Source organism: Cataglyphis hispanica, chromosome 19 (assembly GCF_021464435.1).
Source record: "Cataglyphis hispanica isolate Lineage 1 chromosome 19, ULB_Chis1_1.0, whole genome shotgun sequence".
NCBI lineage: Eukaryota > Metazoa > Arthropoda > Insecta > Hymenoptera > Formicidae > Cataglyphis > Cataglyphis hispanica.
In genome coordinates this window covers 2,240,202-2,256,050 of record NC_065972.1, presented here as the reverse complement: position 1 = coordinate 2,256,050, position 15,849 = coordinate 2,240,202, and the positions used below count along the sequence as shown (strand labels likewise).

General features: G+C 34.9%; 1 protein-coding gene and 1 long non-coding RNA gene across 4 annotated transcripts in view; both read left to right on the top strand.

Annotated features, from left to right (window-relative positions):
- Positions 1-369: 369 nt before the first annotated feature.
- On the top strand, positions 370-1,311 carry LOC126856503 (uncharacterized). Its single transcript, XR_007688365.1, has 2 exons — positions 370-740; positions 976-1,311. It is a non-coding gene; the product is annotated as an uncharacterized LOC126856503 (long non-coding RNA).
- A 354-nt stretch (positions 1,312-1,665) lies between these two features.
- The window catches only part of LOC126856469 (sodium/calcium exchanger 2), a 59,605-nt gene continuing 45,421 nt past the window's right edge, over positions 1,666-15,849 (top strand). For all 3 annotated transcript variants that reach the window (XM_050604992.1, XM_050604991.1, XM_050604993.1), the window contains exons 1-2: positions 1,666-4,753; positions 7,486-7,758. In XM_050604992.1, coding sequence (XP_050460949.1) covers positions 3,402-4,753; positions 7,486-7,758 — 1,625 coding nt within the window. In that variant the 5' untranslated portion in view covers positions 1,666-3,401. The remainder of the gene's footprint in view (positions 4,754-7,485; positions 7,759-15,849) is intronic.

Genomic DNA, 15,849 nt, shown 5'->3' with positions numbered 1-15,849 from the left:
GTCCCGCAAAAGTAGCGAGATCTCTTTACCTATGTACATCATGTTTATATTACACGATAAATTTCCCATGATAAAGATACTAAAACTTAAAAAAGACAAAATATCGGAAGCTAAAAAATTTAATTTCTTTATGATACACAATTATATTAATTGTCAATTAGAAAATAATTGCGGTTTCGTATCACTCAGTCTTTTATCGTGTAAGATTTCGTTCAATAATTCATCTCAATTTAATTAACTTTTCACAGAATAAGAGCAGTTTTTTTTTCACGGAAATCGATAATGAGGTAATACAGCATTATCCAAATAAAACAATTTTTTTTATTACAGGAGATATCGAATCGAGAATCTGCGACGAAGGCACGAAAGTGAAGGCAATAATCATTCATTTTACGCCTACAATAATTAGAAAAGTGACAGATTACAAACGAGACATATGATTGATTATTATTCTCGCTATAATGAGTACTTGATTAATACAGAAGTTATAAGAATAATCAATTACTGCACATGCTTGCGTAAACACGTTGTACGTTTAGTATAGGACTGATCGAGCCGGCTAAATGCAAGGTGTCGAAGCGGTTGAGCCTCTACCCCTTTCAGGGTGTCGGTTACGCATAGGATGGCGCGCAAGCGCATACGAGAGGGTGCGCGACGCGATGAGGACCGGAAGAGGGTGGACGTTCTAGCGTGACGAGGATCGAGTCTGAAGCAAGGACGTACATAGAAACTTCGTAAATGTGGGTATTCATTCAGAGAGGGTGCACTAAAATTTTAATCCCGATTTCTTAATCCTATAGTATTCTCGGGTAATGTTTCATATTGTCAAATCTATTCGATTAATTTTTTTTTTCAAAATAAAAAATGTTTTATTTTAAAGAATATCAATAGTAAGTTATATAAGTTATGTACGACAAGAATGAGATTCCTAGATACGTTGAATCATCTCTATACATGATTCTCTATCCACATCAGGCACAGATAGGAAGGAGAGAGAGAGAGAGAGAGAGAAAGAGAGAACGAAGGAGAATGTAAGTTGTAACTGGGATGGAAAATACGGGGAGGATGAGCAAAGGCGTGGATAGTTTTGGAGAGGAGTGGAAAGGATCTAAGAGCAACGAAGATAGCAATCTGGCAGGTGCTGGAAGTAAATTCATGTAGAACAGTGGCAATCAATTGGATTATGCGAGAGACTCGATGCTACGGTATATTGAAAGGGATATTTAAATATTTTTCCTCTTTAGCTCTGTATCTTTAGTAATGCGAACTTAGAAAGCCATTTTTTGAAAAAGATTCTGAAAAGAAGTAAAATTACGAATTAACCGTGTTATTTTAAATAAAAATATATGTATTATAAATTCTCAGTCGTATAAATTGAAAAAATTGTATATAAAAAAGAAAAAAAAAAAAAACATTCTCTCTATCTTTTCTTTTTCTCTCTCTTGATGTTTATTTAAATATAATTTCGAGTAAAAAAATACATAATTTTTTTTTTATAATGATTTATACAGTCGTTATAATTAATCATTAACTTTTATGCTTATTAGTTAATAATTGTGATTAAGTTACATAATTAATAATTAGTTTTTATATTGTTACTTAATCATTCATTAAATTATCAATTGATTTTAAATTTATTCTCTTCTGCTTCTTACATATAAACAGTATTTTTACAAGAAAGAAATGCTTGCCTATGTCATAAATAAAAGACCAAATTATTTAATGACGTCATTCAAGAAACCACATTAGAAATTCGGTAGATTCGTATTATCATGGCCACCCCTGACATATAGAGACGAGAGAGAAAGAAAATAAAAGTGTAGGAAGAAAGGGAGCGTACGTTGTAGAGCGAGAAAAAAGAGAAGAGGGGAGGACAGGTGGTGCGCGAGGGTTCGACGAGGACGAGGATATAAATACGGGGTGTGGAAAAAGCGGATAGAGAGAGAAAGTGGGGGATGCTTCTAGAGAGGGTAGATATTCTACACGCTCCGTGCGCAAACGTATACAAGATGCCTCTGCGCCGCGTGAAGCGTGACGAGGAATGAAAACTGTAAAGAGAGAAAGAGACCAAGTGACGGGAGGGAAAAAGGGGGAGGAAGAAAGAGAAAGAGAGAGAGAGAGAGAGAGAGAGAGACGCGTGCAGCATACGAAAGACGGCGGTGGCGTTTCTTCGGTGAGGTATCGCGAACGAGCTCGACGAAGAGAAGGGAGCATCATCGGTGCAATGAAGTCAACAAGGATAGAAATAACGCTGGCGAAGCGAGATAGATGAAGATGGAGATACCTTGGCGGGAGATACCATCGGCGCGAGTGGAGTAGACGACGACGATAGCGCTATCGGCGTGGTGATATAATAAATAAGGATGAAGCGACCACCCGAACAGCTGTGGAACAGACAAGAATGGAAATACCATCGACGCGATGAAGAAGACGAAGACGAAAGTATCAGCGGCGCGTCGTAACCGACGAGGACAAAGTTGGAGCGAGACGGAAAAGAGATGGCGAAGAGGGTGAAGAGAGGAGGGGTAAAGCGTAGAGGGGTGAGAGAACGGGGTGACCGCGTCTGGCTAGCTCGAGACACCACTCCCCACTCGGTCTGGCCGCTCTCTCCTCTAGCTTCCTCTCTTTCTCTCTCTCTCTCCTCTTTCAGTGTTCGTTCGAACGCGGCCCGGTACGGTTCTGCTGCCCCCGTGGTGTCGAAGGGTCACCGCTTCGTGATGGGAGCTCACTGCCGTGGTGGTATTGGCGGGTTTCCTCGGTAGCCGATTCCTGACGCCGAATGTACCCTCCTCAGGGTGGCCCGCACGGCGGTTCTAGTTCGTCTTTTCGGTAAGGGTAGGTGTGCGTGAGAGGAGGAAAGTCAACGGGGTGGAAGTGCGTGAAAAGTGTGCGAGAAAAGACGGAACAGTGAGAGACAGAAAATAAACCTCCTTCAAGGCTGTCCGATAAGCCAAACGATGTCGAGGACCTCGATTAGGAGACAGAGTTAAATAAGGAGGCTGGAGAAATTTGCTCGCGCTGCTCCAGAATTATCAACGGTGCAGTTGTTGTTATTCACGTAGAATCCCTTCGCTGTCAGTAAAAACCACCACATCTACGTCGCACGAATTCGTTTGAGTTTTCGAGGTCATCGTACGTTAATCAGTGTCAGTTAGTCAAAAGTTATAAAAGAAGAAAAAGCAAAAAAAAGCAGCATTTTTTTTCCAACATTTTCTGCCAAGCTAGAGAGCGGAAATCTTGACGTCTCTCAAAAGCAAGTGGCGTATTCAGGATAAAAGGAAATTGCTCGCTCTGAATGAAGAATGAGATTCCTGGCGGATTTTTATTCCTGAAGAGACGACAAAATCAAGTTATTAAAATCCAAATTCTAATCGTAATTATCGAAATATAATTCGCACGATATGCACGGAAATTATTCGGCGCGCTGCGAGCCGGGCCTGGTGATACCGGTCTGGCAACCGGAAGAGAACTTACACCTGATGGACATCATCTTCCGGGGTCTAGTATATTTCTTTCTGATGTTATATCTGTTCATCGGCGTGTCGATCATCAGTGATCGTTTCATGGCGGCTATCGAGGTAATCACGTCCAAGGAGAAGGAGCTGGTGGTGCGTCGTCACGGTAGAGAGCCGCAGATCGTCATTGTGCGAGTATGGAATGAGACGGTAGCTAATCTGACTCTGATGGCGCTTGGCAGCAGCGCGCCCGAGATCCTGCTGTCAATCATTGAGATCTGGGCAAAGAACTTCCAAGCTGGCGAACTTGGCCCGGGCACGATCGTGGGTTCCGCCGCATACAACCTCTTCGTCATCATCTCCCTGTGCGTGTTCGTGATTCCGAACGGCGAGACTCGCAAGATAAAGCATCTGCGCGTCTTTTTCGTTACCGCCACCTGGAGCATCTTCGCCTACGTGTGGCTCTATATTATCTTGGCGGTCTCCAGTCCGGGCGTGCTGGAGATCTGGGAGGGCTTACTGACTTTCGCCTTCTTCCCGGCTACAGTTTTGACGGCTTACATCGCTGATCGCCGATTACTGATCTACAAGTATCTGCACAAGGGCTACCGGATGAATAAGCGAGGTGTGATCGTGCAGGCGGAGGCCGGGGATTCTGAGATAGGGGTGGAGCTGGAGATCAAGCCGCAGCAAGATGGTCTCCACGGTATGGTGGATCGCCTGGCCGACATTGACTCCCCCGAAACGAGAGAGTTCGAGCAGACCCGAAGAGATTACATCAACACATTGAAGGAATTGCGGAAAAAGTATCCCACTCTGCCATTGGAGCAACTAGAGGTCATGGCACACGAGGAGGTGCTGGGCAAGGGTCCGAAGAGCAGGGCTTTCTATAGAGTGCAGGCTACGAGAAAGATGGTAGGCGCTGGCAATCTCAGCAGGAAGATCAGCGAAAGGGCGCAGAGCGACCTCAGCGAGGTCAAGGCCGAGTTGCAGAAAGCGGAGGCCGAGAGTATCGACATCGAGCACGTCAACGCCATGAGAGTGTTCTTCGAGCCGGGCCATTACACCGTAATGGAGAACGTTGGAACCTTTGAGGTGGGAGTCACTCGAGCCGGTGGTGATCTTAATAAAACCTGCAGCGTGGATTATTGCACGGAGGATGGCTCTGCCGAAGCGGGATCTGACTATGTGAGCGCCAAGGGCACCCTGACCTTCGAGCCCGGCGAGACCAAGAAGACTATCAAGCTTTCGGTTATTGACGACGAGTTGTTCGAAGAGGACGAGCATTTCTATGTCAGGTCGGTGAACTGTCATCGTTTCTCTTTCAAAGATTTCCGACCACGGGCTTCGATACAAATTTAATTTTTTGCGAAAAGAACGATATTTTTCTATAACGCGATTTCATCTCTATTAACGTTTCACATTTTTTCATGATCATAGATATTTTAATATTAAATATTTTATCATTAAATATTTAAGTGCCCTTTTCGAATAAAAATTTCATTAAAATAATTTTATATAATAAATTTCATTTAAGATTAAATGGAGAATAATTTGTTATATATTTAATTACTTAAAATTTAGTTCGAGAATTTAATTTCCGGAAGCACTCATAATTATATAATTATTGATATTAGCCCCGGCGATTATTAATATTGCCCGGACGTTCATTTATAGAGCATTTGCATGATTAAATCTTTCGATATCAAATCGTATAATCGAAAAAAATCACACTATAAAAAGATACATATTGTTTCAAGTTATTCGCGAAAAAGGCGTGGTTCTTAAAAGCGCAACTATAGTGCACTGTGATCGCGTATCATTGATTAGCGACGAAGAAGCAATCATTCAATTAATTTCGAACGAATGGCATCCGCAATTTCATCTGGATAAGTTGTTAATAGTCGGTTTAATCAAGGATGTTAGGAGCGGTTAGCATGGCCATTCTTCTTCGTACAATTTAAACTACTATTAACGTTCTATTCAACACACATGTTTGAAAACGTGTCTGAGATAAATTGAAGAGAAGATGGACAAATTAGAAAACTGTTAATTGTATGATTAATATATTTAATTGTATATATATATGTATATACACAAGTGTATATATGTATATATAATTGACGTATTTAAATAATTTAATAATCAATGCATCTAGTTATGCAATAAAAATATTTAATATCGTTTACGTTTTATATTAATATATTTTATTATACATCATTTTATTTTGTATCGACACATTTTGTATATATTTGCCATTTTTAATGAGTCAAAAATATTTTTAAACTATTTCTCGAATAAATTGCTCTAACAATAAAACTAAATGACGATGATGTCATAAGAGAGCAATCATAATTAGTAAGTTTACTTGTGCGAAAGAAATCCATGAGCCGCGTTATTACGTCACAGAAATACATTCTCTGACAGATGAAAGACAATTGATGCTACACACATATGCTGACTTTAATCATTCATTACATTTCATTCCTTTTTTCTTCTTTTCCCTCTTTCTCGATCTGTCGCGTCTTTCTCTCTCGGAGATATATGTACGTTTCGCTTTTAAAATACAAAAAGTGCAATTAGAACGAGCAGACTCTTTTATTTCTCTCGCCACGATCGTAAATTGTGGGCTCGTATTGTCGGTCTCCCCCTCTAGTCGGATGACCTGATATTTTCTGTTATTTCCAACGTAATCTCGCATGTCAGATTGCATTGTGAGGTCGCGCGAAAACCGCACATGCATGTACAATTAAATCTATAAGTAAAATGCGCACACCAACAAATGTTTAATTCAACTAATTGTAAGAGAGATCCACGAAAATGGCACACAAAGAATGTTGATACGGGAATTGTTACGTTTTTTGCGTCGATTATCCTAATAAGGTATTGCCTTGATTATTAGCGATGTGGGTCGAGGAGAAAAACCATTGTTACTTAATCTTTGTATACACGTACACACGATTCTGAATCTATAAATTATTACTATAACTTATAATTTCCTTATCTCGCATGTGTGGGCACAAATTATATTTTAACGTCAAAATATATTATTCAACTCTTTGTCGTATGAAAAATTTGTGGAAATGTTTTATTTTTAATGAAGGAAAAACTATAATATATAAAAAAGTAATATATATATATATATATATATATATATATATATATAAAGATAAAATATAAAAAAATATATAGTGCGTAGAAATAATTATTTAATAAAGTGATTATACTAGTATGTATTTTTGCCACAGATTATCAATATTTTATCGTTTTATATACAAGATAATAAATTTTTAATAATAATTTAAAATTAATTTAATTTTTAATCTTTTACAAACAATATTATTAAATAATTTAAATACGAAATAATATAATTTATTAAATATTTCATCACCGAGCGTATTAAATGCTAAAACTTTTGTTTAAACTTCCAGATATAAAATAGAAAAATTTTTAAATAAAAATATAAATAAGCAACATAATAAAGTAATTTGCTTGTTAAAAGATATCAAAGGTCAAATGACGTCTAAAAATAACGTCTTCGAAGAAATCTCTTGTAAATAACAAATATTCAGGCGTCGAAATTATAGGCTACCTTGTCACGAACTTGATTAAAGCATACTGCGCAGGATGATGACATTCTCCGATAGAAAATAAAAGAGATCTGACGACAAATTACAGAATATGCTCTTACCTAGATTATCAATCAAAGAACAAGACGGTCTTCATGAATGCCATTTATATTAGTTGTTACAAAAAAGATGTCAGTTAATTAATTTAATAATAAATTTTATCAATTCCCGTTATAAATATTTATTATAAATAATGCAGACATAATATGTGCACACGCATACACATACATGCATACTTTCTCTATAAAAAATATATAGATACAACAATTTTTAAAGTAGTTTTGTCAATTTGAAAACTTTCATTATTATATGCTATTATGCGGTGAGAATTTGTAAAAACAATCTTTATTAAAGTATAATATTTCTCATAAATTAATATCGTTACCTTCTTGATTTTTTAGACTCAGCAACGTAACGCAGCCAGCGATGCTCGTCTCGCCGAGTCTGGCGACGGTGATGATCTTGGATGACGATCACAGTGGCATCTTCGGCTTCCCCGAGAGAGACGTGGAGCTAGTGGAGAGCGTGGGCCAGTATCCTCTGCGAGTGGTACGCTACAGCGGAGCCCGGGGCCGCGTCATCATCCCTTATCGCACCATGGAGGGTACCGCGAAGCCTGGCAAACAATACGTGCACACTGAGGGCAGCCTGACCTTCGAGGATAATCAGACAGAGTGAGTGACATAACGATAATCCCTGATGAATTATGAGATTAGTCGAGTGAAATCGATTGCGTTAAGAAGAGAGAGAGAGAGAGAGAGAGAGAGAGAGAGAGAGAGAGAGAGAGAGAGAGAGTTAATTATTCGAAATACGCGGTATGCAGATGCACTCTTCCTTTCTGTCTTATGATTCTATTTTCTATTTCGGCCTTGAAGGCATCGACCTATACAATGGCGGGCTTTAACAATGAGCTCTTTGCTTTAATGGCCATTGTCACTGGGAAAAAACAAACTTCTATTAAAGGGAAGCAAGAGATGTTTGAAAAGTAACGCAGGATCGATAAAATTCTAATTTTCAAGAAAGGGAAGAAGGAATTGAGTGCATTTATAAGTAATCTCTTTCTTCTTCTTCCTAAATATTGTATGTGTACAATTAATCAAGACGATATTTGTGGAAGAGAAAATGTAAAAAATACACAAATTATAATAAAATATATTTTACGTAACATATATATATATATTTATCAATATCAAAATGCCAACTAGACAATTGGCATAAATATTAGTTGCATGAATCATCCTATATATATGTATATGCAACTAATATTTGTGTCAATTGTCTAGTTGACATTTCGATATTGATGAATTGATATAAACCGAATCAATATTTAAATTAAAACAGAAACAAGAAAAAAGATACCGTGCAATTTCTGTTTAAGAAAATTATTTATAAGCAGTCAAGAACAGTGTTATTTCACAGTCAATTGTGTTACAAATTGAATTTGTGATACAAAAAAAAAAGAGAAAGCGGTTGATGTGATTTTCATAATTTACAGCTTCTCAATACATACAGAAGCTACCCAGTAGCTCGTAAGATCGCGTTAAATGAGCGTGGTAAGGTCGTAAAGAGAGGTCGATAAGAAATTCATTGCTAGAAGGGAGGATATATAGGTGCATTAATATAGGCGTATATGTAACATCGATCAGATAAGGCGAAGAGAAAATATATAAGAGAAGTGTCTATTAGCTATGTATTAATTGATTTTAATTGACGTGTATTTCACTAACAATGTAAGTTTCGTGGTTTTTATCTTAATCTTAAACATCTATCACATATACATTAAATATACACAAATGCAGTCATTGATGATTAATTAAATCCCATTATAATTATTTACGCTTATATTTTAGTTTTAATCATATAACTCATCTAATTTATTTGGCAGATTTTTCCATTCAAATGATTTTAGTTGAGTTTATTTGGATGTGATTCTATATATATATATTGTTTATTTCTTTATATTAGTTGATAATCTCTTGTTAAAATTTTTTTGATCCTTTCCCCGTTATTGACGCTAATTATTAATGATCAGATATTTATTAACGTGAATAAGAATTCGTAAATATATTTACTATGTATTTTCGAAATTATTTCCCTTATTCGTGAATACATATTAGCTAACAGCACATGCTAAATCTGTCGATTAAAAAACAGGTTGTTCTTTACATCGATTTTAGATTAATGTGCATTATGGAAGATTGCAAAGTCTAACAACCCACATATTAAAAGGTATACTTTCTACATAGTCGGTCAGTAGAGAAGAAACTTCCTTCTTTAACTTATTAAAACAAAATTTTCTCGATTATATGAAGAAGATTAAGAGTTGCTATTTTCGTATATCAAAGACGTTAAATCATAGCAAAATAGCAAAGATATAATAAAAAATATACAAATTAATATAAGAAAAAACAAGATATGTACAAGTAAGATATGAAAAATGAAATCAAATATTTTATGTTAGTATTGATCTCCAATAAAAGTTATCGAACTGTATTTAAAATTCAGAAAAAAATATTTTTGGAATATTCAGACATGACAATCGTTCGAACAAATCTTTTAAAAATCTACGCATAAAAGAGAAATATCTTTCTTTTACTATTGTTGTCTTTCTTTTATTATTGTTATCTCAAAATAGCGTTATCAGATAGTGTTGCACGATCGTATCGGTTACCGAAGGAGTTAGTAGCGAGCGTGTTACAACCGCAATGGTTAAGCACTACGTAAGGATCGATCGTTATCGTGACACGATCGGTAATTAGAAACTCGCGCCGGATAATTAAATCGGTGGATGCTATCTAATATTCACCCTCTCTAAAATAACAATGTGAAATTACCTTCGAAAAGAGATTATGATTGATGACATTTAAAAATTCGAAATAAAAATTAAAAATCTATTCTTGTTATATCTTCTATTTTTTTGCTAAAAAGAGGGATCTGATTTATTTTATAACTTTAAATTTTTTTATTATATTAAACTAAATTATGTCATTAAAAATTATGTATGTATATTAATCAACAGAGATTTACATATATTAATTGACGTATCGTTTAATTTATATATGATTGATAATTTCAATGAAATTTTCGGTCAATTCTACTTTGTATGATACCACAAATAGCCACGCCTATCGAAATTTCCCATAATAACGCTCGATCGAATATAGATGGCTCGTCTACTGCAATTAACTATGCGACAGGGGATACTGGGCGATGCTGCAACATGCACAATGCATTCCTATCGCAACCTTATCAGTAATTAGCGATTGGTATGAGACAATTAGAGAGCCGGCTTTTCATCCATTTACATTCAAAGAACTTTGCTTTGCAAAATGACGTGACTTTATTACAATATTAGAGTGCGATTGTGAAAAATATTTCATTAATATTATAAATACACTATAATTTATATAGCATGAATTATATTTTACAGATGCAAAATTATAGATTCTACAATTACTTCAAAAGTAAGCTCTGCCTAAATAAAGTATGCCAAAAACTTTGATGAATTCGATGAGTCACGATATATCGATATTTTCACACTTGCTAGATTTTAGTAAATAAATATGTTAATTTCTAGATACTTTTTTATTTGAGAATTATATTACATTATATTCTAGTCTTTTGTTTATACAACAAAATATAACACACATATAAAATCTTTTCAAGTTTCTTTTTTCAAATATGAAGATATATATAATATTAAAATGTATATTGCTACTTTATTTCAAATGAGAAAGTACTGCGAGACATACAACAGAACAGTTTTCGTTCTCTTGAGTAATCATAATTTATCGCTTTCGAGGGTTTCTGTCGCGAATCTTGATAAAAGAAAATGTGGCGTGCCGAACGAGAGACGTAATATTACCCAGTCACCCTGATAAGCATCGTCTGATTGTCGCCGTGGATAAAAATGGAGGTTTTCTGAAGTGGATAAGAACTAAGAGGGTTGTCTCGTTCCTTGGAAATGAAGCAACTGTCATCGGATACTTTCTGGGAAAAGTTTTATTGAGATTACCACGCAAAGTGCGCTCTCGTGCGTTTCAATCTTAAAATTATTAAATCGCGCGTTAATTTATAAAATTAAATTTTATTTTTCAACATAATTTACATCGTCGTTTTTAATTTAAAAAAGATTAATTTAAAAAAGAAGAGAATTTTATAGATTAACATATATCCCCTTAATTAAAAATTTATTAAAATTTCCATCGAAATATGTGTTACGAGCGGTAAAAGATCTTTCCACTTCCCAGTAAACCATCCTTGTTCTTAATCTCAGCCCCAACAATTGCATGGTGACACTCGTTTCCGATATTCGTGCAACCCTCCAATTTCACGCTATTGTCCGCGACCCCTTATTGCTCGATTGAACAATATCGCGTCGGAAGCATTTTATGAGGATTTTCAAAAAGTATTTAACGTTAAATTGAACTTCCTTACGATTCAGGTCATAAAATAGAGTTTTGAAAAAATTCGCAAAGTTTTAAGGGTTGACTGAAACAAAGAGTACAATTTTGGAGAAATATATTTTTTCAAATAAACCGTGCATATTTTTAAGAAGGTATCTTTAATAACGCGAGAATAGCTTTAAAAAAATTTCCCTCCTTCGTAGCATGACAATTAAATAATATTATCATATTATCGTTGCTCATCAATCAAAGTCGATCGTTATTATTCTCACTTTGTTTACGATCTGAGGCAAATAATATTTCTTAGAACTGACGTTTTACATTGTACTAAATTCATTTTTGGACTCTTTTACTCTCCGGACTTCTTCTTTTCTCCACTGCGTGATTTCAGAATAAATCTTCGTGAAACTTTCCATTCTCCGGCGCGATCTAGTTAAAGAATGTTCAGAGTTTGCGAGATGTTAAGTTACCTTTTGAAGTGACCCACAAACGAGATAGAAGTACTCTGTCATTGGCAAATATCGCAGCATGCTTGTTCATTCTCAGTCTTCATGCGAGATGATTTTAATACAGCTTGACTTTTAAACAAATTTGAACTTTTAAGAATTTTTGACCGAAACTTGAGGAAATCTTGTCAATGTCAGCGAGATATTCAGGATATTAAGAATTAAAAACTTTTAATTGATACCGCTGATTTATGCTAATAAAAATACAATCAAAGTTTCATTTCTATGCAAATCATGCTGTCTACTATAATTTATTATAGTTTTACTCACTGTAGTAATTTTCGAACTCAGACTTAATTAATACTTGGGAAAAATACTGATTGCTTGAATTAAAATAGTTGCAAGAACAAAGTCATTTATAAGATCCAGAAATGGAATAATTATTCGATAAAATATATAATTATTAATAAGTATATTATAAAAATATGATTCTTAATAATATTCGTAAATTTTTAAATTACATCAAATTTCAATCTCGAAGATGACGTAGATTCTCAACGAATATTGATCTAAAAATAGGATTACAATAAATTATCGATATATCAATTTGAATTTGATGAAGAAGAGAGCAGGGTTTACGTGAGAGAAATTAAGATTATCGATTTAGAAGGTTCAGGTAAAATTAAAATGCTAAATATAAAAGTGCTCGTCGAGGGTGGAACTTTTTTCTAAAGGGCTGAACTCTCGGAGCGTTTCTAATGAAGCGACGTTAGTTGATTATATTATACAGGGTGTCCAATTCTACTGCATATTTTTTTTCCCGTAAACCAATGCTGTTTTTTGCGCGTTTATTATTATATTTTTTTCATTTACTAGAATATATTACAAAGCGCACACGCGCCATTTGTTCCTTTACGCCATATATATTATCTAATAAACCGTAAAATCATTAAAAAAAGGAATGTCTTTCCCGATGCATAAAAGTATAATTACCTACGAAAATTACATAAGTTATTCACTAAGCTCTTAAATATTTGAATTGCTAAAATACACAATCTCTGCAGTGACAACCGTTCAACATATTCATGTTGTCAAACTTGAGAAAAGCGTATGAGAATTTGTATTTGTTCTTCAAGATAGTAGCGGTATATTAAACTCGCCTTAAATGAATAAGCTCACACTGACTGCAAGCTCCTCTTCGAACTGTCAAAATACGCGACGATGACAGATGTTGACAAGGTATAAGCACAGCGGAAGAATTAATCGCGGACAAGGGGGCAATGATATTCGATACATTCGAGTATCGATTTGTCGTGCCTTCCTTAAGAGAGGGAGGATTACGTATGAAATAATTTTGATTTATTTAGTGCGGCTCAGAAACGCGAAATATCGTTCACGCGACGAAAAGTAGCTTAGTGTGTTTCGAGGGTGTTTCGAAAAACACCCATAACCGGTGCTTTATACTCGTATGCGCTTAACTCGATACGTGCGCAAAATGAAAAGTGCGCTGTATCGAGGTTACTGGGGGAGCACGATAATGGACATCGCGTTCGCGCGAGACGTGCAATCTTACCTTTACGACCCCATTACACACGTTTTCTCCTACACGTCTTTTTACCCCTTGTTTCCCGTTCGCGAGAAAGTTATCGCTATAAAATTATCATCGGCAGCACGTGTGATAAAATTTGATCTCGTCGAAAGTTTCACCCGAGCAATATAAACGGACCCCTTCATCGCGAAGAAATAGGGCGATTAAAAAGAGAGGTACTATTAAAGCTTCAAGTTACACGTCCTGGTTTCACAATAAAATGCGTGCATTGTTCGGAAAAAATTCGGACGCGCGTGGAATATATGAGGATAAAGTAATCAAAGGAGATTAGGAACAGCATTTTTAAATAATTAAACTAATTAAAAAGTATACATAGTATATGTATATGTGCGCGTATTTTAATTATTTTATGTTATATTAAGATTATACGCGTTTACTTAACGCGGAGCAGAAAGGCATCCATTATCGGGAGCCACGTGGTGGACTTTGACGTCTCCGAAAAGCTCTCAAATGTGATTTTAGCTTTCCCGTTCCATTAGCCACTGTTTTGTTAAATTCGACGTCACTTCTCCTCGTCTCGTTCCGTCTGATAAAAAGAATTATTCCAACAGCTAACCTACATCTTGTCCAATTTTAACAATGGCAAATTTCTTCATTGCTTTTCGAGATATACGGATTCTACAAATAACTGAAAAATCTTCATTACATGTAGATTTCCAATTTTTTTTTAAATGTATTATATAATGATATTTAAATAAATTTTATCTGTTATTTATAATATGTATCATTGCGTTTAATATTTATTATTAAAATATGCGTTAAACACACACTCCGGAATTATATACATATATTATTTTTTACTCTGAATATGTTTATAAAAAATTTAATGGCACTATGTTGCAATTACGGCGGAAAGGAAAAAAGGGGCTAGAGGAGATTAAGCTTATTACATCTCGGTGCTTTTGAAGTAAACTTAAAGTTCCGAGAAAAGAGGGCGATTTCGCTATGGAAGGACTGCAAATAAGCTTATTGTTCGTACAGCAACCCGAGTAGATTTGCTGATTTTAATATATAATAGAATCGCGGAAAGAAGAGAATTTCTCTATTTCGTTGCACAACGCAAAAGAGATTATATATAATAATACACTGTGGATAGTAGTACATATACATTGCATATCTCGAATTTTATCCGAATAGTTAAATTGGAATTAATCCGGATTCTGCGCTAGAATCTCTCTCGAAGAATGTAATTGTAAACTCGTCAGGCAACAATAGAAGATGAGTCTCGTATTATTTCCTTTTCGCCGAGGATTATTCCAGAATCAACACCATAATAAATGTTTCTTTTCAATCTTGCATTCTGTATTTAAATATGCATTAGAAAAAGAAAGGCATTTTTAAAAAGATATATATAATATATATATATATATATATATATATATATATATATATATATATGAATATATATTTTTGATTTATTTTTTAATCTACTTCTTAAAATATTATAAAATATATTAATATGTATACATACATATGTCTGTTGAATATATTTTTATAATAGATTCTTTGTGTATATTATGTATTTGTAAATACGTTTATTTGTCTTTCAATTCTATTCATTTTTAAATAAAGAATGTAAAATTAAAGTAAGACGTACTTAAAGTGTTATTTTTATTTTTTTTTTTTTCTTACAAAAAATATGTAAAATATGTGACATTTCCATATAAAAGAGAACGCGACGACTTTTTCTTCTTAATATCAATTGTGCTAAGGCAAGCAAGCTTGCGTCGGTGGTGCAATCTGACGTCGGAGGGTGCAAGGATGCACCCAACGTAATGCATTCCAGGAGCTTCCCACCCCCTCGTTGGCCCATTTATGGACTCGTGCAATGCTTCGCGTTGCGACATATCGCGTTACCGTACTTTCTACCCTCCTCGTTCCATCAATGAAATGAGACAAATTATCCTCTCGCGAAAATATACACATCCGACGCACGTCACTCTCCTGCGTAGCGTGAAATTGGTTCAATATTCAAGGATCGGAGAAAAAAAATATCTCTTCTGTTTCAAGATTATTCTCATTGGATATATGAATTCGCAAAGCGTTCAGATCAGCATGCATGTGTGCGGGACGGAAAGAGGGGGATTTATTTATATATTTACATATTTATATTTATATTTAAAGACAATATTAAAAAGCTACTGTTTTTTAAATAAAAGTTCGATCACTTGGGGCATTTATTTTACTTTTCATAATAAAGGCCAGAATAAATATTAAATAAATACATTTTACATGTAAAATCTGAATATATATATATTTTAATCTAAATCTCACGAAGAAAAAAGAAATATATATTATATTTCT